This window comes from Dendropsophus ebraccatus, chromosome 6 (genome assembly GCF_027789765.1).
Source record: "Dendropsophus ebraccatus isolate aDenEbr1 chromosome 6, aDenEbr1.pat, whole genome shotgun sequence".
Lineage (NCBI taxonomy): Eukaryota > Metazoa > Chordata > Amphibia > Anura > Hylidae > Dendropsophus > Dendropsophus ebraccatus.
In genome coordinates, this window is record NC_091459.1 from 25343075 (window position 1) to 25368809 (window position 25735).

Sequence of the window (25735 nt, forward strand, 5' to 3'; positions counted from 1 at the left end):
GGACCGCAGATCATCGCTCCGGACGCCCAGATCAGGTGAGTATGGTACACCTGCACCACACACACCTGTTCTGCACCCCTCAGCTACCTAGCTGAGGGGTGCAGTACGCGACAGAACAGTTTTTTTACAGTTTGATCGCCATGATGGGCCGGCCGGTACAGGCCGGCCTATCACGACGATCGTGGGGGTGGCATCGGCGCCATCTTTGGTGGGGACACTAATGGTGATTGGTGCTGTCTCGGACAGCACCAATCGCCATTGCTTTCCGGGTCACCGATGACCCGGAAAGCTGTTTTCAGCTGCTATATGCTGATCTGTATAGATCAGCATATAGCAGCGATCGTCAGCACGGGAGGGGTTAATCACCCCCCGTGCCGACGAGCAGAGATGGCCTGCTATACATTATAGCAGGCCATCTTCCCCGACCGGGGAAACATCGGGCGTAAGTATACGCCTGTTTGCGTTAAAGCCCACCCTGCGGGGGCGTATACTTACACCAGATGTCGTTAAGGGGTTAAGGAACATATATTTGTTATCAATGGTTTGAATTTTTTTGAGGCCATCAAATAATATAAAAGTTATACATGTTACATATCATTGTAATCGTAAAACTTAAGGAACATATATAACAAGTCAGTTTTACCCCAGGGTGAACGGCGTAAAAAAAAATACCCTCCAAATAAAAGAAATGTGTTTTTTTTTCCAATTTCACCACACATTTATTTTTTTCCTGCTTTGGCAGTGTACTTTATGAAACAATTCAGCCTGTCATTGCAAAGTCCAATTAGTGGTGCAAAAAATAAGGGCTCATGTGGGTTTCTAGGTGAAAAAATGCAAGTGTTATGGCCTTTTAAGCACAAGGAGGAAAAAACAAAATTGGCCCTGTCCTCAAAGGGTTAATAGAAGTAAATTACAAATCTTTATAACTTTCTGACACCAGTTGATCTGAAAGAAAAAGATTTTTGCTGGACAACCTCTTTAATATTTGCATGTGGCCACTTTAGCAGCAACAACTATAGCTTAAAATCTGTTATCCAGGCTGCTTTCTTCCAAAAATAACACCCCTCTTGTCCTCAGTTTAGGTGTGTTTTTGCCTCTCAATTTTAAGTAAATGGAGCTGCGTTGTAATAACACACACAATTTGAGGACGGGGTGGTGCTATGTTTTTTTTTTTTCTAATCCTGGACAACTCCTTCAAGGGACTGTTCACATCATGTTTGTAAGATTGTGGCATACATGTTTCCAAAAGAAGAAATAGCCTAACAGAAGTTAGTCCTCTCTCTGCCGGGTAAACATTAGTCTACTGCTTGAAGAGGAGTGGAATTTTTTAATAGGGTACACTTTTCCACCACACTTCGTTTATTAAATTCATACATATTACATGGGCCGATCTGGAGGAGCAAGCAAAAGCCAACCTTCCAGATCAGTGCTCGCTAGCTACTCGTTCCCCGGCGCTATGACACACTTATACAGCTTGCGGGTAAGGGGGGGGGCAGTTGAGCTGCGGGAGGGGCTCAACTAGGGAGCCCATAGGAGATAGTGACAGTCTCAGTGAAGACAGCAGGAGGAGGGTGATGTACATAGCAACTTAAAGTGTATAGATTTGGGGAGCCTACATGGAGGGCAACTTGTAGTTAACGTAGTTAGAGGGTCTGGAAATGGTTCCAAGTAAAGGAAGGCCACTTCTGATTCTATGCTTGCAAGCAAAATTTACAACTTAGCTGATGATATGAGAGTAACTGTCTCAAAAATGGCAACCATAGTTTATTGTAGTCTCCCTAACAGCCAGGAGAACAGTTCAACAAGAAGCGGGAGGCATAGTAGTTAAGGTAGGCCAAGACAGCTTGTAGTTTGAGTGGATTCAGAAAGGCGGATATTATAATTTGTTGCCAATACCACCTCAGGTGAATGGTTTGCTGTCTCCCTGGTGCCAGGGTTCAGCATGTGGTGGAAAGGATGGACATATTACTTAGGCCACTAGGGATGACCCAGCCATCCTGGTCAATGTGAATACGAAAGAATAATTGGTAGGTAGCGGTCTATTGAGAATTTTTTGGAGAACTAAGTGCCAAGCCTGAAGGGAAGGAACACTAAGGTTGTATTTTCTCCTGTATATTGCAGGAACGAGAGCGAGAGCTTAGGGAGTTACTGCCTTTTTTCGTTTTATAAGATGTTACCCTCGTTTAGGCAACTGGAAACGGAAAAAGAAATCATGCTAATTAAACTTCCCTGGTGGTCTAAGGAAGTGAAGGGGTTTATTTGAAATAATATGGCCACTTTAAGGCCAGGCTGACTTTTCTTTGGCGTCAATTTGTACTTTGCAGATAATATGTGAATATAAGGACATCTGCCGTGCTATGGGAGAGAATCCTAGAATGGGTGGCAAAGAATGTAAACTAGGGATGTGGAAGTGGATAGGTTCTGGAAGGGGCGGGGGAAATAAGAGCAGCGGATAAGAGATCCATGTATTACAAAGGAGTGGTGAAAACTATTGTACCTACAAAAGTTCTATAAATTACATTACTAAGGGCCCTATTCCACCGGACAATCATCGTTTGCATAATCATTAACGATCTTAAACGACCGCTATTGCGAAATACCTGAAAACGTTCACTCATTTCCATGGAACGATAATTGTTACTTATGATCGTATTTGCGATAGTTCGTATCTACTGCGAATGACCGAACGATGTCTTATTCAATGCGAACGATGTGCGAACGTTTTGCGAACGAGCAACGATAAAAATAGGTCCAGGTCTTATAAAGCGATCAACGATTTCTCGTTTGATCGTTAACTGCATTTCAACCAAACGATTATCATTTAGATTCGAACGATTTAACGATAATCTGAACGATAATCGTCTGGTGGAATAGGGCCCTAAAATTGCCATAAGTCAAAAAAGCAAAATTGTCACTGAGACATGGTTAAACTTGTCATACGACTGGGATGTCAATATTCAGAGTTTTACAAGGATTCAGAAGGACAGGGCAATCGGGAAAAGAGGAGACGTATGTCTGTATGTTAGAAGTTGTATAAAAGCAGGTGTGAAAGATGCAAAAGCCGGTGATGTGTGTGAGGATATGGAATCCTTTTGGTTAATATTACAATGACTTGTCAATTCTTTGAGCGGAGGCACCCTATACCTAACATTGAGCCACTAAGGCCAGGATCCACTCAGAATTTTTGCGTTTTTTCCTTAGTGTTAACGTACCCTGAGACCTGGTCATTTATAACAATTTAGATTGTTGAGACTGTAAACATCTATAAATACTTGTTAATAGGGACCACAACTTAGTTATATAAAGTGTAGAAAACATTGATAATTTGTTGTTATAAAATGAAAACTATAAAACTATTAAAAAAAAACCTGCTTCTGAGTTGATTTTTTTTAAAGTTATGAATATTAATAGAGTACATTTTCCTGTGTATCTAGTTTCTACATCAAGTAGTACTGGAAAAGTAGAAGTTATTTTGCAGAAAAGAGATTGCAAAGTATGGGAGAACCTTGGACTACCATTGGAAGAAAATGACTCTTTTATCGAAAAGTCTCAAAGAGGTTGGTATAAAATCTATCATCTATAAAATCAAACAGCTGCACATGGTAGAACTGCTTAGGAAGCAAATGAAACCACACTGAGAAATGGTAAATCTTGTTCACACCCCTTATCTATTACCATAACAATGTCGAGGCTACGTACAGATATTTTGGCAAAAAAAAAAAAGTTACCTTTTTTTCAGCCAAAACCAGCCCAAAATTCTGTGTGCTTTGTAATATAACTATTTTTTTAAAAAAGTGGCTCCTCTGCTGCCACCACTGTTTATGTTGGGAACTGCAGGACTATAATCCCTGCAGTTCCTGACTATACATAGCAGGGTTTGTTCCCCCGTGTACTGAATATTCATATATATAGTACCCAGGTGGATAAGACTGCCCGATGTGATTTTGGGGTCCGGCAGCCTCTTCAGAGGGAACATTGGCGGCTATCACTGATTGCTCTGCATCTAGCACATTGAGCAGTAATGGCAATTTCCACTCACTGTACAGAGGCTGCCAGACACCGCAAAATAAATCATCCTCACTGCTCCCATACAGAAAATTTTGGGGCTCTGTTGGACATCCTGCTCACTCTCAACATGAACACTTGACCAGTGCAACTGATTACTGGTGGTAGGAAGTCACTGTTGCAGTCAGTGATTGTACTTTCTGGTCCCTCTCGGACAAAAGAAGGATCTTGGGATAACCTCCTTCAAGCATAAGGTTATACATACCATAAACATTTACAGTGGGGACAGGGACTGATCTGAGTGATGACAAGCTATGTTAAGGGCTGAGGATTAAGCACTATGTAAATAAATGAAATATTATCGCTTCTGCGGATGAGTGAGCTTTTATCAATTGCAGTATATATATAGCAAATGGCAATGGTCTCTCTTATCCATTTGGATACAGCAACTTAGAACAACCTAAATAGCGTGCAATTCAATGAAAAGACTATCCTGCTTTTCTAAATCCAATGGTGCTCCCTCTCAAAAAATGTGTCCACTGGGCAAATGTCTTTGAGTGCCCTGCAAAGACATGTCTAAGGTGGCATGTACACGTTTGTAATACACGATCTGCATGCCGACTGTATACCACGGTCTGCACTCTTGTCCTCCTATGGAACAATCGCCATCATAAATTATGATGGTCTCCGTAGCAGCTAAAGTTCTGTGCTGCTGAACTAACGTGGCTGTGTCCATACAGAAGCACAGAGCTTTGAAGCTGGTTTCACACAGCCTTAAATTTTAGCAGAAAACGGCAAAAAAAAAAGTCATGGCATGAATTTGAGCAAAAAAGAAATGTTTGCTGTAAGTCAATGGCATTTTATGAAATTTCATGCTTACTTGATGTTTTTTTCTCTCCACTTTGGCATTTTTTTTGCCTCTGTGGCAGTTTATTTAAAACATAGCTTGCTGAGGGTGTATGTTTTTTCCCCCCTGTAAACTATGTCCTTTCTCTCCCATAGAATTCAATAGAATTTCTTCTGTTCATCTAAAAAAACACCACTCCTGGAAGCACGCAAAAACGCCAAAGGCAAAAAACAAAACAAAAACATTCACACCTAAAGTCAAAAGCACCAGAAAAAAATGCCAAAGTAATACTTGTTTTTCTGGGTTTTTTGGAGGCCAGAAAAATGCCACAAAAAAGCTGTGTGTAAAGCCACCCTTATTGGTTTGGAGCTCTCGGCATCACAATAGAGAGTTTCATAAGAGTTAAAGAGTGCAGTCCATGGTATACAGTTAGTATATGGACCGTATATCAGGGATGTGTGCATGCCGCCTAACAGTCAGTAATCACCGCAAAGTAGGCTACCCAAACGTAGCTACCCAAACGTACCCTCTTGTGGTAAAACCCACCATATACTTAGATCACACATCATTTACATATCTGACAAGTAGCTGCATGGGGAGTTATGCAGAAATGTGACTTCTTGATTATATATTTATGCTTGGTGTACTTATATTGCCATATTAGCAAGATCCTTTATGATGGGTTATTTCCAGCTCCACCTGGTATATTATCTGTTGCTTAGTATTGTAGGGGCTATTGAGTGTGCAACTTTCTTATAGCTTAGTTGCTTTTTTTTCTGTTTTGGTTCCCCCTTGGAACTCTGTCAGGTCTAATATATCACACCCCATACATATTTATACTTATACTGTATATATTATCTTATTCCTCTTAAAGTTGAATGTTTATGTGTGCGTTTAAGCAAATGGTCTGCTTATTACCATTTTCTTCACAGGACTTTATTATAGGAACTGCAGACTGGCTTCAAAATCAGACATCAATCACAATACCAAGTTATTCTGCTTAGAACTACCTCAGTGCTGTCATCTTCAAGTTCCTGTGGGACATCATGTTTACCTCAAGCTAACAATTGCAGGTACAAGAAACCAGTATGTGTCTGCCTGTCTATCTACCTATTCATCTATTGTGCCTTGCAAAAGTATTCATACCGCATTAAACATTTCATTATTTTTTTACATTACACACACAAACCTAAATGTATCTTATTTGGATTTTATATGATAGACCAACACAAAGTAGCAAGTAATTATAAAGTGAAAAGAAAATGATATATGCTGTTCAATAATCTTTAAAGGGAACCTGTCACCTGGACGGCCCCCTGAACCCCCCCATCCCTTCATATGGCCCCCCTTCTTACTTATCCTATCCTGCCGGTCTTGCCCCCGATTCTGGTCCCACTGCAGAGATATGGCCGACATCCGACATCCATAAGAAATCACTGCTCCAAACCAGACAGATCAGGGATAAAGTTGTGGAGGAATGTAAAAAAGGATTAGGTTAAAAAAAAAAATCCCAAACTCTGAATATCTCACATAGTACTGTTCAGTCTGTCATGCGAAAATGGAAGGAGCATGGTACAACAGAAAGCCTACCAAGACATGGCCCTCCTTTACGGAAGTGTGGCAAAAATAACTTTTTGAAAGCAAGTCCCGTTTGGAGTTTACCAAAGGCCGTGTAGGGAGCAAAGCAAACGTGGAGAAAGGTGATCTGGCCAGAAGTTAAACTTTTTGGCCTAAGTACAAAACACTCTGTGTGGTGAAAAATGAGCACTGCACCCTGATGTGAAGATGTATGGAGCTAAATACAGGGCACTCATGGAGAAAATGCTGTTAGAGGCTTCAAAAGACTGAGATGGGTGTTTGGCACCAACAGGTACTGTCCCTGTTGTACGCTCCAATAATACCTTTTAGAAAGATGTCCTGGTTGTCCTTTAAGGCAAAAAATGCTTTTAATCATTGATACACATTGTCGCTGAGGCTGGGCTTCTCAGCTGTTGAGTCCCCTCTCCCGTCTTGATACAGCGCTGTAATCCACATAATCCCTTCCCCTTGTGACTTCATCGAGGGCGGGTGGGGGATAGGATCCTAATTTTCCAAGTGCCAGACTGAGGCGGGGAGAAGGGGACTCAGCAGCCGAGAAGCACAGCCTTGGTGAAACAGTCCCCCAGTTCATCTAAAGGAGGCCAGGACACCTTTCTTAAAGATATTTTTCAAATGTAAAGCAGACACAGTACCTAATAGGACGGAATATGGCACCTACCTGAAGATACGTCAGGTAAACTGAAGTATCTGGAGTTTAATGTGTGTAATAGGCCACTCTCAGTTTCAGCAGATCACTAATGTTGTGCTTGAAAGGGCTGTCATGTTTACTAATGGCTAAGCCAGTCCCCTTCTCTGTTTATAACTCAGACACCGAGGGGGGCTTTTAATCTAAGGCACATGTCCAGGCCCTTAAGGCCCTATTACACAAAGTGATTATCGTCCATATTTAGCCAATACTGACTGTTACGGCCGATGATCGCTTAGTGTAATAGAAGACAACAATCAGCCCACATGCACAATGTCAGCTGATCGTTGTCTTTCAACATGTTGAAACAACAATGATGAGGATAGCAGCAATCTGCTGCCCGCGCCGGCAGTGAGCGGGAAATGAGGAGCAAGCGAGCGCTGACCTGACAGGTCGTCGCTCGTTTGCTCCTCGATATCCCCCTGTGTAATAGGGTCTTTAACCCCTTAACGACATCGGGCGTAAACTTACGCCCTGGCGCCATGGTACTTAGCGCATCAGGGCGTAAATTTACGCCCGATGTTTCCCCGATCGCTGCGTGTTCACACACAGCGGTCGGGGAAGATGGCCTGCTATAAATCATAGCAGGCCATCATAGCTTCTCGGCACGGGGGGTGGTTAACACCCCCCGTGCTTACGATCGCTGCTATAGGCTGATCAATTCAGATCAGCCAATAGCGGCGATCGGAACCTTTCCGGGTCATCGGTGACCCGATGACCCGGAAAAAAAATGGCGGTCGGTGCTGTCCGAGGACGGCACCGACCGCCATTACTGTAAAAAGTAATGTTGATCGCCGTGCCACCGGCCCGATCGCCGTGAACGGCCGGCCGGCCGTTCACGGCGATCGGGCCGGTGGCACGGCGATCAGAGTCCCACAAAATAGTAAATACCTGCCCTGGACCCCTCAGCTAGGTAGCCGAGGGGTCCAGAGCAGGTATTTGTACATTACTCACCTGTCCCGGGCTCCTGATCGGCGTCTTCCGGGTTCGCGGCGTCCTCCGTCATTCCGTTCGGTCTTCGGGTCTTTCCGGCGGTCCTCGTCGTCTTCTTTCGGCTATTTTCGGCTCCAGCCTCGTCATTTTCCGGATTTTGCGCTCTGCTGCCCCCTAGCGGCTGATATGTGTAATACACTTATCAGCAGCTACAGGGATATTCAGAATATAAAAAAAAATTATTTTTTTTTCCCAAATTTTTTTTTTTCTATTTTCCGCACCCTATCGCCGCTGAGTGTTGATCAGCATCGCACGAAAGTGCGCTGCTAATCAGCAACTCCTCCTTTTTGGCGTAGGGTGTTTTTTTTCTATATTCTACTGCCACAGTCTGCTTATAAGTGCCGCACATTGCGGCATTTATCAGCAACTCCTTTGTTGGCGTAGGTTTTTTTTTTATACTTACTGTAAAAAAAACACGTAAAAAACACTACATTACACCACACTACATTGAATAAAGTTTGACACTACTCCACTACATACCCCATATACTAGTCCCCATATAAAGATGGCCCCCAGGGTGTTTTCGGCGTCAGAGGGATACGTTATTATTGCCTCCGACACCGAAACAGCCAGTGAGGATGAATGGGGGGGATCGTTCTTTCCTCCATTCATCCTCATCATCCAGTGACGTGTCTGGGGGTAGCGTAGCGTACGCTGCCCCCCAGACACGTCTTTTCCGCCAGTACCGTCCCAATAAGAGATGACGGCATGGTGTGAAATTCTACACACTCTGTGACAGTACCTCAGGGTACTCTTACAGATTTCGGGTACGTGCAAACTGCGGAATGGCGAAGGATAACCCTTTGTGCATTCCGCAGCTGGCACCCACCGGCGGACTGATGCGGGCGCATGTCTCCACCCGTGTCATAGACTCCATTCTATGCACGGGCGGAATCCGTCGTCCATCCAAAGAATGAACACGTTGGACGGAGAGCGGAATCCGCCCGTGCATAGAATGGAGTCTATGACACGTGTGGAGACATGCGCCCGCATCAGTCCGCCGGTGGGTGCCAGCTGTGGAATGCACGAAGGGTTATCTGTCGCGATTCCGCAGTGTGCACGTACCCTTAGAGTGTATGTAGGAAGGGACACCCGAATCCAGCCCCCAGATGCCCCCTCCCCCCCCATCCTTGGAGTTAGTGGGGAGATCGTCCGGGAACTGATCTTCCCACTGCTGGATAAAGGTTACCACCTGTACGGGGATAACATTTATACCAGCACCCCCCTCTTCCAGTCCCTCGCTGCCCTGTAGCTTGCGGCACGATCCGAAAATATCAGAAGTAGTAATAGCGCCCTAATATTTAGCAGCCATGGAGCGGACCCAGCGCTTCTGGATATGAAGGACCCCGTATCGCACCAGGACAACATTTTCCAGGTGACACCTGTCCTGGATCGCTCCAAGGCGCACCACACGTCACTGGGGCTCTACATTATCTAAATTCTGTCCCTTATTCCTATTTCAGGGGTCACGTTGATCCGGGGATTATTCTGATCGCCATTATGGAGTCAGGAAGGAATTTTTCCCCTGTGATGAGGCTACTGTCGTCTGCCTTACGAGGGGTTTTTTTTGCCTTCCTCTGGATCAACACAGGTTGAGTTTGATGGACACCTGTCATTTCCAACCTTATAAACTAATAATTGGCCTAATACCCCCAAATAAATTAGAATTGTCCCTTTTCCCCAGCTAAATAGGTATGGCCGCCATTCCCATTAGAGGATGCCATGTCGCAATTACAAAGCCTCTGTGCGGCCAGGACAGTAGAAACCCCCCACAAGTGACCCCATTCTGGAAACTACACCCCATAAGGAATCTAAGAAGGGGGGCAGCGGGGATATGGCCCCCTGGTGACGGGCACATTTGGGACGTGAAAATGAAAAAAATTGTATTTTTTATTTTCTCGGCACATGTTCTACGTAAGTGCCCGTCACCAGTGGGGTCCATATGCTCACTGCACCCCTTGTTAGATTCCTTATGGGGTGTAGTTTCCAGAATAGGGTCACTTGTCGGGGGTTTCTACTGTCCTGGCAGCACAGGAGCTTTGTAATTGCGACATGGCCTCCATCCTCCATTCCAGCCTCTAAATGGCGATCTGTCCCTTTGGTGGCTTGCCCTGTGCCCATATAGCACATTATACCCACATGTGGGGTATTTTCGTACTCAGGGGACACTACCCTACACGTTTTGTGTTCATTTTCTTTTTTAACCCCTTGTGGAAATGGAAAAAAATCAAGGCTAGACCAACATTTAGTGTAATTTTTGTAAAATTTTTACTCTAAATTATTAATCTTGTCATGTTTTTTCATTTTCACAAGGGGTTAAAAGATAAAAAAAAACATTTAATGTGTAGAGCAATTTCCCCTGAGTACGGAAATACCCCACATGTGGACATAAAGCGCCATGCGGGTGCAGGGTGAGCCTCCGAAGGGAAGAAGCGCCATTTGGTTTTTGAAGGCTGGATTTGGATGGAATGGATTTCGAGGGGCCATGTTGCATTCAAAAGGCCCCTGTGTTGCCAAGACAGTTGAAACCCCCCACAAGTGACCCCATTATGGAAACTGCACCCCTCAAGGAATGTAACAAGGGGTGTAGTGAGCATATGGACCCCACTGGTGACGGACACAAATGTGGAACAATGTGGCGTGAAAATGAAATATTACATTTTTTACACTATAATGTTGGTTTAGCCTTGAATATATCATTTTCACAAGGGGTTAAAAGAGGAGAAAAAAAACAAAATGTGTAGCGCAATTTCCCCCGAGTACGGAAATACCCCACATGTGGACATAAAGCGCCGTGCGGGTGCAGGGCAAGCCTCCGAAGGGAAGGAGCGCCATTTCGTTTTTGAAGGCTGGATTTGGATGGAATGGATTTTGAGGGGCCATGTTGCATTCAAAAGGCCTCTGTGTTGCCAAGACAGTTGAAACCCCCCACAAGTGACCCCATTATGGAAACTACACCCCTCAAGGAATGTAACAAGGGGTGTAGTGAGCATATGGACCCCACTGGTGACGGGCACAAATGTGGAACAATGTGGCGTGAAAATGAAATATTACATTTTTTACACTATAATGTTGGTTTAGCCTTGAATTTATCATTTTCACAAGGGGTTAAAAGAGAAAAAAACACACAATATATGTAGAGCAATTTCCCCCGAGTCCGTAAATACCCCACATGTAGACATAAAGCGTCATGTGGGTGCAGGGCAAGCCTCCGAAGGGAAGGAGCGCCATTTGGATTTTGGAGGTTGGATTTGGCTAGAATGGATGATGAACGCCATGTCGCATTTACAGAGCCCTCGTGCTGCCAGGACAGTGGAAACCCCCCACAAGTGACCCCATTCTGGAAACTGCACCCCTCAAGGAATCTAACAAGGGGTGCAGTGAGGATATGAACCCCTTGATGACGGGCACATTTGTGCCATGAAAGTGAAAAAATGAAATTTTTCCCTTTCACGTCACATTGTTCCACATTTGTGCCCGTCACCAGTGGGGTCCATATGCTCACTGCACCCCTTGTTAGATTCCTTGAGGGGTGTAGTTTCCAGAATGGAATCACTTGTGGGGGGTTTCCAGTGTCTTGGCAGCACGAGGGCTCTGTAAATGCGACATGGCCCTTGAAATCCTTTTCAGTGAAATTCAGCTTCCTAAAGCCAATTGGCGCTCCTTCCCTTTGGAGGCTCGTCCTGCGCCCCCTTGGCACTTTATCGCCACATGTGGGGTATTTCTGTACTCGGGAGAAACTGCGCTACACATTTTTTGTTGCCTCTTATCCCTTTAAGAAAATGAAAAATTGAAGGCTAGAACAACGTTTTAGTGTAAAAAATAAATTTTTCTTTTTTCACGCCATATTGTTCGGAAAATCTGTGAAGCACCTGTGGGGTCCAGATGCTCACCGCACCCCTTGTTACATTCCTTGAGGGGTGTAGTTTTCTAAATGGTGTCCCTTTAGGGGTGTTTTTTAGGTTTTGACACCCCAGAGCCTCTGCCAACCTGAAGTGGTACAGTCAAAAATGACCAAATATAACGGAGGCGTTGAAATTCACTAGGCGCTCCCTTATATCTGAGGCTTGTGGTTGCGTCAAATAGCGCAATAGGGTCACATATGGGGTATTTCTATAAACTGCAGAAACGGGGCAATAATTATTGGGGTGCATTTCTCTGGTAATAGGTTTATAATTATGAAAAATATTGGATTACAATAAAATCTCTGCACAGAAAATTAAAATTTTCAAATTCCTTACACACTTCGCTTTTATTTCTGTGACTCCCCTAAAGGGTTAAAACACTTTCTGGATATGCTTTTGCAGAGTTTGGGGGGTGCAGTTTCTGAAATGGGGTGCTTTGTGGGGCTTTCTAACATACAGGCCCCTCAAATACACTTTAAACCTGAACAGGTCCCTAAAAATATCTGATTTTGAAATTTTACTGAAAATTTGGAAATTTGCTGCTAATGTTTTAAGCTTCCTATCGTCTAAAAAAAAAGAAAGATAGTTTAATAAATGCCGCCAACATAAAGTAGACATGTTGCTAATGCTATTTAATATATAATTTATGTGGTATAACCACTTTCTGTATACGCAAAAAAGTTTCAAAGTTGGAAAAATGCATTTTTTCACATTTTTTCACATTATTTGGTTTTTTTTCATAAAGATTTGTTATGAGTATCGACTCCAATTTACCAGAAATGTAAAGTACAATATGTCACGAGAAAACAATCTCAGAATCAGCCGGATAGGTAAAAGCATCCCGAAGGTATTAATGACTAAAGTGACACTGGTCATATTCATAAAATTTGTCTCTGTCATTAAGGCCATTTCAGGCTCTGTCCTTAAGGGGTTAAAGCCAATAACTAGTTATGTACCGACAACAAGTGGAGGCAGAAGCTCTGTTTAAGAACCAACCCAGGAATTGAGCTGGATTGCCAGTAATAGCAGAGAATCAGGGTAGCTATCATACTGAATGTAGATTTTATGAGTAAACATCAATTTCAGTGTCAAACAGGTTAAACCAAATTTTTATCTACCTGGACAACCCACCTAGCACTTTCTGCTAGGAAAATTGCCAAGAACGCACGGGGTCCTGACAGTACCGCCCCATCAGTTAGTTATGCCCTGGAAGGCATAACTTGATTTTGTGGGGCAACCCCTGTGAGGCTTACATGGTACTGTATGTAGTCATACAGTGGTGCCTTGGATTATGAGCATAATTCGTTCCGGGGAGGCACTTGTAATCCAAATCCACTCTTAAACCAAAGTAAATTAATGATTTTATTTATTCTGAATAACATGTAAAACAAATGAAACAAACATTTAGAAACAGCTGAATATGTGATATTATAAGTTACTGCACATTATAGCATGTGGAGTATAATGTATAGTAAGGGCATAAACCTGAAAAACAGCAGCAGTTTGTAGATACAGGATGGACCTGCAGATCTCCATAATGCAGTAGCGTAGGACAACAGGCTAGAATTACCTCCATTGTCCTGTCCCCTGATGCAAGCCCCAGCCTGAAGTGGATCTGCTATGATTTGGAAGGTGAGGGAGACTTCCTGGGTCAGAGTACAGGGCTGTAGACCCCGCTATGCAGACCATGCCCCTCCTCCACTCCCCCTCCCACCCAGTACAGGGAGCTCTTAAAGCGACTCTGTACCCACAATCTGACCCCCCCCAAACCACTTTTAATCCAAGATCTGTCCTGCAGTCGGTTCGGCAGGTGATGCAGTTATTGTCCTAAAAAAACAACTTTTAAACTGGCAGTCCCGTGCCCTACGGGAGTGGCCTAGATTGTGTATGCATTAGGCTGACACAACCTCTCTGTCCCTGCTTCCCACCCTCCTCATCATTAGGAATGCTTCAGGCAGATTGACTACTATTCGTCAGCTGTGTCAGGCACCTGTGTAAACGTTCAGCATGAAGAAAATGTTCCAGTGGCATTCCTAATGATGAAGAGGGGGCGGGGAGGAGGGACAGAGGGGTGGTGCAAAGTTAGGGCACAGATATTCTAAGCCATGCCCACAGGGCACGGGGCTGTTAGTTTAAAAGTAGTTTTTTAGGACAATAACTGCATCACCTGCCAAACGGACCCCAGGACAGATCTTGCAGCTATGTGAAGGTAAAAGTGGTTTGGGGGGTCAGATTGTGGGTACAAAGTCGCTTTAAACCAAGTCACAATTTTAAAAAACTGTGAGCTCTTGCAAAACGCTCTTAATCCAAGTTACTCTTAAACCAGGCTACCACTGTATGTAGAAAATCTGTGTTCGGGGCATGCAGAATACATAGAAATACTGCAATCTATTATTTTATATTTCCAGCTAAAAGGAGTGCAAGAACATCCATTTGTAAATGTTATTCTAGATGCAATGTATAAATAAAAAAATAGAGGACTTTTACTATTTCTTTGTTAGGTGGTATTGATAACACTTTTTCATATAAGACTACAGCATTTCTCCAATAGTCTTTGAAGGGAAACTATCAGCAGGTGGTTAGAAGGCCAAGGTTATTTTCATGGTAACTACTAAACCTGTACTGACAATTATACCAGCTTACTAATTTGCCATATGATAAAGCAGGTGTTTATATTATGCACTCAAAGCATATTGAGAACTTCAATTAAGTTTACTATTTATAGCCAAGGCTGTTCATTTTGCTGTAACACAATAGAATACATGTGTGTATGTGTAATACACATGTGAATTAATTTTTCTTCTGCAAGGGCCCTGCAGCTTTTTTCTTTGAAAACACATGAAATTGTATTTGTTTTATACAGCAGGACGTACCCCTTCAGAGAGGGGTCACGGCTATTAGCCCGCACAGCCGATAAGCCGTGCAGGCTAATTAACCATTTAAATGCTGCTGTCAAAACTAACAGAGGCATGTAAATGGCTTAAAAACCCCATACCTGGTTGTGTAGTGGCGGGATCGACCAATCCCTTCTCTCGCGCTGCTTGTATCCTGGCCGGGGCTCTGCACCACAGTGATGCTGATCCCAACTTGGCAATCCTTTACTTTGGGCTCCAGCAGTCCATAGTAATCGAGCACTGATCACATATCACATTCTTGATCTCGCATAGTAAACATCGTAAACGCAAAAAAAATGGCAAAATGCAAAATTGCTGATTTTTGGTCACATCAAATCTGGAACAATTGTAATAAAAAAGTTATCAAAAAGTTGCCTATACACAAGCAAGCTACTAATAGAAAGTACAGATTGTGGCACAAAAAAATAACACCTCACACAGCCCCATAGACCAAACAAATAAAACACATTTGACCGAAAATTATATCAAAGACAAATATTACGTCACTTATATACAGTATATACCAATAACAAACAGCAGACATTATAACAAATATATGCAGGGAAGGACATAACAACATAAAACTTACAAAAAAAACCAAACAAACAAATTGGTAGAGATATATAGTATCAAGAGGACACAAAGGAGAAGAAAATGTTTTTATTTGTTTAGTGCCAACTGATTCCGGAGCACTTTACATAATTTTTCAGTTTTTCTCCCTGTCCCCACTAGGGCTCACAGTGTAAACTGACCTATCTGTATGTCTTTGGGTGTGGGAGGAAACCAGAGTACCCAGAGGAAACCCACGCAAACACGGAGAGAACATACAAACTCTTTGCAGATTTTGCCCTTGGTGGGATTTGAACCCAGGACTCCAGCGCTGCAAGGCTACAGTGCTAACCATACTACAGTGCTGGTCCATACTTTTAGACCACCCTATATTTAGGAGAAGTTGTTATACTGTGCTAGTGCTTACTGCTGCAGTTCGCTATCTCATCTGTCAGTATCTGTATGGAAACAGCTCTTACCTTCTTCTCATCGGCATCTTTATTAACAACATAACAATGTTATTCAGAGACAGACAGTAGTTATACAAGTAAATCCCCGCAGTGAATATATATACTCATGAGAAGAGTAATTGTTCCATTATTATTCCTATTCAGCCATGAATAAATAACCGTGTTGTAGACCTAATGCTGGGGGTCACATGGTGTCTTTGTGTTGCATTTTACATGACTGACATAATGTTTAGCTGATAAATACATTACACAGGACTAATCTATTCTGTTCTACTATTTAAAGATGGGGGTCACTACACTGGTATAATAAAAGTAGTTTAATACATGGATATTAGAAAGTGTATGATTTCCTTTTCTAACACTAAAAATGGACAATTTAGTGTAAATTACTTTTAGTCAGTGCTTGTAGATTGGAAAAACTTAAAGCATACCTATCACTTTAGGACCACAGCAGGATACACTGAAAAAAAATCCTGCTGGTGGGCGGCCCTCAATACACTTACAGTGCAGTTTACAGCACTTCCAGTTATTCTATCCTTCACCCGCAACAGGGGAGGACTGCGCACATACAGGAATTTTTCAGCGTATGCTGCCGTGGTCCCAAATTGATGGGTACACTTTAAATGCAAAATTAAGTATTAATTAGAGATGAGCAAATTTATAGTATAAGGGCCTATTCACACTGAGTAAAAACAGCGAAATTCCATGGCGGAGCCCCCTGCTGCGGAATCCCGTCTGCCGTGTCCCATGTCACACACTGTCTCTATATGGCATGGCTCGCGCGCCTCCACTTAAAGAATTGACATGTCAGTTCTTTGAGAGCAGAGCAGCAGAAGTGGAGGCGCGCGAGCCATCCCATAAAGACACTGAGGCAGGCGGAATTCCGCCACTTTTACTTACTGTGAACATACCCGCTTAGCGCTTTGTTAGGCTCTGTCGTCGGTTCGCCAGACGGCTGCCCTTGAACTCCGCTCCGGGTGCCTGGAAAAGTTGGATGCAGTCCTCTTAGATGTTTCCCAGGACTGCATCCAGCTTTTTCAGGCACCCGGAGCAGAGCTGAAAAGCGGCTGGCTGACAAGACGATGGGCAAGCTTAGCGAAGCATTTCACTTCACTTATACTGCAAATTCGTTTATCTCTAGTACAAACAAAGAAAATGTACCCAGAGTAAAGTGGTCTCAGAATATAGCTGCTACCCCAGACTCCAATATACATTTCATCCCACAAGCTTCTGCCTCCCTGAATTCACCCAAATAGTAGAGAGGTACTGCCAAGAGGGGTTCTGCTGTGATTATTGGGAGTGCCAGTGTAAGGATGGGGAGGCTAGTAATACTATATATTCAAAGCTGCCCTTTTTTTTTAGGAATTTGCAGCAAATACTAGCGTCATGTCAACCGCCAAAAACAGTTCACAAAGTAGCTATGCACCTCTGCTTGTAGAACTAGGAGTTTATCTTGTAGCAATACTGCTCATACTAAGGTAGTAGTTCTTATATCATTTTACAGGGGAATTATCAGCAGGTTAGACAAAATCTAACTGATGATAGCCCATTAGCGCACACGGGGTGCTGAGGATAAGGGTAAGTCTCTTACCTTCATCTTCTGCGCCGTTTCCATGCTGTAAGGCCATTAGGAGCACTGGGGGCAGGCCCCTTCTAATGATTACTAATTAAGCTGGGCCAGATTGGTGACCTGGGGGTGGCAGCTCTTCCCCCAGTGCTCCTAATGGTCTTACCAGGCAGCGGATTTCACAACAAACAGCCCTGTATAGGTGCCGAGGATGAAGGTAAGAGACCTACATTCACCAATAAGGTTTACAGTCTGCTGCTTGGAACTGGTTCAGAAGCAATCCTATTCTATAATGAATGTGTTTATTTGTTACAGGCATGGAAGTTGTCAAGCCATATACACCCGTGTCCCAGGACTTGACTGTAGATTCTATACAATCCGTGCACTGTAATGAGAATTATATTTACCTGATGATTAAAATCTACACAAATGGAAGTTTTACTCCACACATTGATAAATTGGAAATAGGTAAATCATTGTCTCTTTCCTTTTTTCCAAAAGTAAAAACACTTAAACTGTGTTAAGGTATGTTCACTATGAGCACAACAGGTGGAATTCCATGGTGGAGCTCCCCGTCTGCCTCTGTGTCACACAGTGTCTCTATGGCATGGCTCGCGCGCCTCCACTCCTGCTGCTTTCCGCACAAAGAATTGACATGTCAATTCTCTGAAACTGTTTAAATATTTGCACTAATATACTGACACAGCGTGGTAAATGCCATAACTAGCAGTATAGTATTTAGTATAGTATATAGTATTTGTTTTTAAAATTACACTGTCACCCTCTTTTTGCATTATGACTTCTCTACATAGGTGTAAAGGGCAAATTTAGCAGTTTTCATACCTTATTTTATATCATACGTCATGGTGCTTGTTTCAGTTAAAAGCGATCTTTTATCATCTGCAGATTATGCCACCTGGATGGGGCTTCTCAACCGAGGCACCACTTAGCTCCGCCCACAACAATGCCATAGACCCCACCCATCTAGGACGTCATAGCCGTCTAGGCCCTACTCTCTCAACGGTCATTGGAATGGGCTGACCTAAAGGTCTAGGCCCCACTCCCTCTAGGTCAGCCCATACCAATGGATGCCGAGGGGACAGAGCCTATGCGGCGATGACATCAGAGAGGGGTGCATTGTATGGTGGCGATCTGGGCGGGCTAAGTGGCGTTGCGGCCCTGAAGCCCCGCTCAGGTAGCACAATCAGCAGATGATAAAAGATCATTTTTTACTGGAACAAACAAGATGAGGTATGATATAAAATAAGTTATGAAAACTGCATAATTTACCCTTTACACCTGTGTAGAACAGTCATAATGCAAAAAGTAGAGGATAACAATATGGGATTAAATGTTTAACAGACCATAATGGAGTTGTTAAATATTGCATTTTATTTCTAAATGTGTTTTTGTATATGAATAGGTGACCATGTCAGCGTCAGCAGCCCTCAGGGACGTTTTAGGATGGCTCATGTTGAAGGTATAGAGGATATTTTCCTTGTGGCAGCTGGCACTGGATTTACACCAATGGTTAAACTGTTAAAGAATATACTGAGCAGTTCTTCCAGCCTCAGGTTAGTATATGATTATGTAAGCTTTCAGAGAACAGTAATTTATGTTTATGAATTTCTTACAGACATTGTCATCTTCAAACATTTGCCTAAGATCTGGTAACTAGAGCTTAATAGGCAGCAATAGAAACATAATAATAGTAATAATAATAATAATAGATTAGTACATTTTGTTCTAGATGTGCACTTACTGTACTTGCTGTAATCTGGCAGTTCAGTCTCAGTTTTTCACATTCTGATGGCCTCAAAAATCTTCAAGATTAAAAAGGTAGTAATTCAACATTATATTTTTTTTGAATCAATATTATTTTTATTGAAAAACTTTTTTTTACAAAACAATTTTTCTCCCCGTACAAACAAAAAACTCCCCGGAGGGCATACCCTCCAACCTACACCCTCCCTAACCCCCTCCCCTCACCCCGATCCCTCCCACCCCCAAACCTTCCAATTCCACAATCTATGTTAACATATATTAATTGAAACATTTCAAGAACCTTAATATAACTTTACCAAATAAGTGTTATCAAATCTCAAACTGTCCCGAAAAAACAATAAAAACATTACATGGAAAAGGGGCCTGGCTAGGCCATCCGCCGACAAGCAGTAGATGGAACACTAACAGGGGAGACACAAACCATCCTTCTTGCTTATATACCACATATCCTAGCTTAAGTGCGGGAGCCTGGGGACGCCAGTTCAGGGATAGCCATCCATTTTCCCCAGAGTTTCTCAAATTTCTTGCTAGCTTTAAATTTTTTCATATGCGTACCTCTCTATACCAATCAACTACTTAACCTTTCCCACAAATTCCGATACTGAGGGAGGGGTCTCATCAAGCCAATGTTGGGCAATAAGCTTACGCGCCCTGAACAAAATACGGGCTACTGCAGTTTGTCCCACCACATTCAATGCTAAGTCATCCACATAGCCCAATATATAAACTAGTGGAGATTGCTGTAATTCCACCGAGTATGCCTTATGTATGGCTGACGCCACCCCTCTCCAATAGCGGAACAACTTGGGGCAACGCCAGAACATGTTTAGTAGACCCCCCTCATGAACATGACATAGCGGACACATGGTCGTGTCTCAGATATTTATGTGGAAAAGGAATTGCGGTGTGCGGTACACACGGTGTAACAGGTAGAGGTGTGAAAGGCGGTGTTGCTCCCCCAGAGATAGTTTAGGCGTCATTTCCAGTATCTGCTTCCATTGCCCTTCTTCTATAGGGCCAATGTCCGCCTCCCATTTTTCCCTCAACAAAAGCGGAAATCTGTCTAAATGTTTGGAGATAATGTGTCGGTACAGACAGGAGATAAGCCCCTTAGTGGAGTCGGACTCCCCTACAATATTCATTGGTGGCAAGTATTGCACACCCAATACAAGTATTTCCCCTTCCGCCTCACATGCATGACGTAATTGTAGGTACCTATAGAATTGAGTGTGGGGCAGAACAAATTGACTTCGTATTTGGTCAAAACTTTTCAGCTGTCTACCGTCATACAATTGCATTATTTTCCTAATTCCTGCGTCTCTCCAGGCGGAAAACCCTTCTAAGAGATACAATTCTCCCAACCACGGAGTATCCCATATGGATGTGTATGGCGTATATCCCGTAATACCATATAACTCTCTAATTTTCCACCATACCTTGTGGATAAGCAGTAGTGTCGGTATCTGAGGTTTGAGCAATAACATCCTTTTGGCCTCTAAAGTTTCAAACAGAGAGACTGACTGTAGATGATTCCCTTATCATCCCTCCCCCTTCCCTGTATCCATCCCCTCCTTGGTTGAACTTGATGGACATGTGTCTTTTTTGAACCGTATTAACTATGTAACATTATGTTTAACTGTAATGCTGTCTAATGTCCACCATGCTGCTGATTTTGCTTATCAAGGTGTACTAAAGTGATACAGGGGGGAAAGGACCCTGTTCTGTTCATTGTATGGGAGCCATTATAGAGGGTAGGCTTCACCCACTAATTCAGGGCTAAGTGAAAGTTAAAGACGGAGCCTGCAGAGCATAAATCTGATAAATAAGGCCTTATAGTACCGTATTTTCCGGCGTATAAGATGACTTTTTAACCCCGAAAAATCTTCTCAGAAGTCGGGGTATGGCATACGGTGGGGGAGCTCAAAAATGGCCGCATCCCCACCGTATGCGGCGACCACTATAAAAAAACAAACAGTTAACTCACCTGTGACCTGTTTTTGGCAGTCGCGCGTCTCCTGTTCCGTTTCTGGCGCAGGCAGTGTGTTGTACACTGTCTGCACTGGAGGTCCCTTAAGCACTCCCGGGCTGCCGATCGTCTCATCAAAAAAGCTCGGAGACACTCGGCTGACAGGAGAGCTTCAGGAGAATGACAGAGACTCTGGAAGTCCCCGAAGCCTCTGTCATTCTCCTGGGAACAGGTCACAGGTGAGTTAACAACTGTTTTTGTTTTGTTTTTCTTTAACTGCAGTTAACCCCTGCCTGACCGCAGCAGGGCTCCAGTTAGTAATTAATTTTGCGGTCAGGCAGAGGTTAACATTTTCGTGTTTAAGGCGAACTCCTGACAATCTCCTTGAAAGTCAGGGGTCGCCTTATACTAAAGAAAATACAGTAGTTTGGGTATGTTCACATTATGGAACATGCATAGAAATTTCAAGGGGCGGACTCCTCTTCCCTTATACAGAAAAGATACTTCTCCCTGTGCACACACACGACAGACTAGGCTAGGTCCACTCTGTGTTTTGTATTTCCGTTTCATTAGGTTCAATTATACTGTATATAAAAACATAGGCAAGTGCGCTATTGTATACAAACAAAGTATATAGTACATGCTGCAAAGCATTTTTTTTTATTTTATACGGTCTCCTTCACGTGACTGTTTTGTGCTTGCAATCTGCAAAACCGGGAATCCTTTTTCCACAAAAACCCCCATCCGTAATGCATCTGTATAACATTCGAATGTGGATTGTGGATCTGCATTTTATTTAGGCTGGGTTCACACTACGTATATTTCAGTCAGTATTGTGGTCCTCATATTGCAACCAAAACCAGGAGTGGATTAAAAACACAGAAAGTATCTGTTCACACAATGGTGAAATTGAGTGGATGGCCGCCATATAACAGTAAATAACGGCCATTATTTCAATATAACAGCCGTTGTTTTAAAATAACAGCAAATATTTGCCATTAAATGGCGGCCATCCACTCAATTTCAGCATTGTGTGAACAGAGCCTTTCTGTGTTTTTAATCCACTCCTGGTTTTGGTTGCAATATGAGGACCACAAAACTGACTGAAATATACGTAGTGTGAACCCAGCCTAATCCTTCAAAGTGAACACAGTAAAAAAAAAAAAAGCTAGGGTTGCTATTTTTTGTCTACCCAAAAATGGTAAAGAACAATAGTCAAAATGATATCGATAAAAAGCAAAAAAAAAAAGCCCTCATGTTTCCCTTGGGATGGGGGCGATGAAAAAGTAAAAAAAATAAATAAATACTTGGGCATTAAGGCCCAGGATGTATTCTGGTGGAAGGAGTTAGATGTAAAACAAACAAGAAAAAAACAATAAATAAAAATGTCCATAAAGACCTAGGCTATAAAACAGTAAAGATATTTAACCTGCACAGTGAATGGCGTAAAAAAACAAAAGAAGAATAAAACAAACCCACCCAATCCTGCCTCTGTAAAAACAAAATTAATTAAAATGTAAATGAAAAATAAAATGTAATGGGCGAATTAAGTTTTTCTTGTTACAGGCTCGGTCAGACTGAGCAAAAGAGGCGGAATTTACGAGCGGAGTCCATGCAAAAATTCTGCCTGTCCTGTTGCTACTGTGGGATTTCTTGTGCGCCACTGCTCTCTGCTCAAAGAATGAACATGTTTAGCAGAGAGTAGAGGTGCACGAGAAATCCCATTGAAGCAATAGGATAGGCAGAATTTAAAGCTGACTGTGCTTGTAAGTTCCGTCTCCAATGCTCAGTGTGACCAGGCCCTACTTCTGGAATTTATTATGGGAAAAAATTATTTCATGTTAAGTGATGAATTCTTCAGCTGCAGGGGACTTCCCTTAGTTAATTTTGTATTTGTTTGGTTTTAGTCAGTACAGGGTTATGCAACTTTTATTATGCTCCTTTGTAGAAAAAGAGATTTTTTTATTTTTTTTTTAATTGTGTTCAGTTAAAAAACATAACATAACCAGAACATAAACTGGTCGAAAATAATAAGCATGTTCATTATTTGGACAGTTGTAATCAATTACAAATTGTATGCTGTACGGTGTGTGCACTGCTGTCCAATTTCCCGTTAACTTGAATGGAGCGCATTATTATTTTCAAAATATAGCCTTAAAGGGAACCTGTCACCCCCCATGCCAGGGTGACAGGCTCCCGACCCCCCGCTACAGCCCCCTATATTCACCTGATCCCGCCGGGTCCCGCTTCTGGATCCGGTCGGGTCACGGAGATCTCAGCCGCTGCAGCCCGGCATGCACGCTGAGAGATGAGTCCAACGCTCATAGCGAATGACGGAGCGCTGGACTCTCCTGTCATTCTCTATGAGCGTTGGACTCATCTCTCAGCACGCGCGCCGGGCTGCAGCGGCTGAGATCTCCGTGACCCGACCAGATCCAGAAGCAGGACCTGGAGGGATCAGGTGAGTATAGGGGGCTGTAGCGGGGGGTCAGGAGCCTGTCACCCCGGCACGGGGGTGAAAGGTTCCCTTTAAGAGACATCAAAGTTCACGCATGTCTGAAGAAACATTGCAGCATGTCTATATGTTATCCTCTTCTGGTGCAATATCGCTGCTGGGTAACTAAAGACTCCTTGTCTTCTAATCAACTTATGTTTATGTCTTATGTCTTACTATTGGTAAAATACTGCTGCTTTTGTATGTTATTTTATGGAGATATACTTAAAGGAGAAGTTGGGCGGAGGAAGTAAAATTCAGTTCGGCAGGGGGTGGGGGGGAACATAATATAGAACATATATTTACCGTTCCCTGTGCCCACGCAGTGCTGTGTCCCAGTCTATGGGCACCCCTCAGCATTCTCCAGCTCTCCCTTCTTCCACGCATTCATCAGCTGGGTCAGGTATGTTCCCCCAAATTGTGAGGAAATCGGATCTCTGGGGAAAATTCTGGCGGGGGTCCTGGAGCCTCTGACATGGCAATTCACGGACACAAGAAGAGGTAAGTAGTGGTTGTTTATTATGTCCCCCCCCCCCCCCCCCCCCCCCCCCCCCCCTGCCGGCTGTCAAATTATTTTTAAAATCATCGGACTTCTCCTTTTAAGTCTGATAAAGTATAATAGCATTACTATTTGATCATGTGATTTTTTTTTTTTTTGGATCGCGTCTGATGGACATTGAGAGTCTATATACGGATCAAACTATTACTGGTCTAATACCTTTTTGATTTAACAAAAAAATATCTAATTTTATCGTTTCAGAAAAGTGAAATTAATTTTCTTTAACAAAACAGAAGATGATATTTTATGGAAAGAAAAACTGGAAAAATTGTGTTTAGTGGATGGGAGGTAAATTATTTCATTTTAAGATTATCTGTTTTACATTTTTTGTTGGAAACCTCATACGTGAAACAAGCGAAATTCTATAGAAAATGCTATGTTATACTATAACTGGTCACAAATGGGGGAGTTGTTAACAGTGTTGTGGAAGAGACAATACAGAAATGTTATCAGAATCTTTTTTTCTTCCTTTATTGTCTCCCAGTGATTTATATCAAAATATTGCACTAAAAATGATGTTCTCAGATGACATATCACAACATCTCTTTAACTGAGTTAAAGAGAGAACTTTTTGAACAATGTCATAATCCAAAATACTCCAACTGATTCAAAGTTTTATGGCACCTTGCAAGTACTTGTGTTGCATAAAGAAAACTGCAAAAGAAATGAAGAAAGTAAATTACAATATGTTCAATAGTACTAAGATGCAAAACCTACACCCAAACTGAAGACAAAAGTGATGCTGTCTCTGGAAGAAAGTGGCCATGTTTTTGTAGCACTGGATAACCCCTTTAACTAATTTATGTGGCATGGCAATCTTATAAGTAGAGAATTTCAGATTCCTAAGTTTTTCACAAAACACTGAGGGGGAGATTTATGAATGGGTGTAAATATACACCTGGTGTAAACTGCCCACAGCAACCAATCACAGCTCCCAGAGTTGAAAGCTTAGCTGTAATTGGTTGCTGTGGACAATTTACACCAGGTGTATATTTACATAATTTCATTAATCTCCCCCAGAATGTATTGACCAAAATGTATAACATTAAGTAGAAGAACAAAGGCCAGCAACCTAACCTTAGAATCACTTGTATTAGGCCCCAATGCGCACAGACATAAGATGTATCAGGATTTCTGATTAGGAAATCATAATACATTTTTGGACCCATTGAAGTCTATTGGCCATGGACTCCCTTCAATATTTTTATTGACACTAGGAAAATAGAATCAGTCCAATTTTCATACGGAATTGTGGCACTGATAAATCCATAGAAGTCTTTAGCAGCATCCGGAATTCTAGACAGCTACGGATTCGAATTCAGAAACGCTTCATAATTCCGGGTGTGTTGCTAAGAGACGGTTGGTGAGATCATTTAGTGGCTCTTTTTTACTTTTTCTGACTGTAGAAGCTGATACA

General features: G+C 42.6%; 1 protein-coding gene across 2 annotated transcripts in view; it reads left to right on the forward strand.

The window, feature by feature from the left end:
* Positions 1-25735, forward strand: part of CYB5R4 (cytochrome b5 reductase 4) — a 112517-nt gene that overhangs the window by 66990 nt on the left and 19792 nt on the right. For both annotated transcript variants that reach the window (XR_011363484.1, XM_069973535.1), the window contains exons 10-14: positions 3435-3557; positions 5785-5925; positions 17830-17982; positions 18938-19088; positions 24520-24606. Coding sequence is in view for 1 of the 2 variants with exons in the window: in XM_069973535.1 (XP_069829636.1) it covers positions 3435-3557; positions 5785-5925; positions 17830-17982; positions 18938-19088; positions 24520-24606 (655 nt within the window). In the remaining variant the exon portion in view is untranslated. The remainder of the gene's footprint in view (positions 1-3434; positions 3558-5784; positions 5926-17829; positions 17983-18937; positions 19089-24519; positions 24607-25735) is intronic.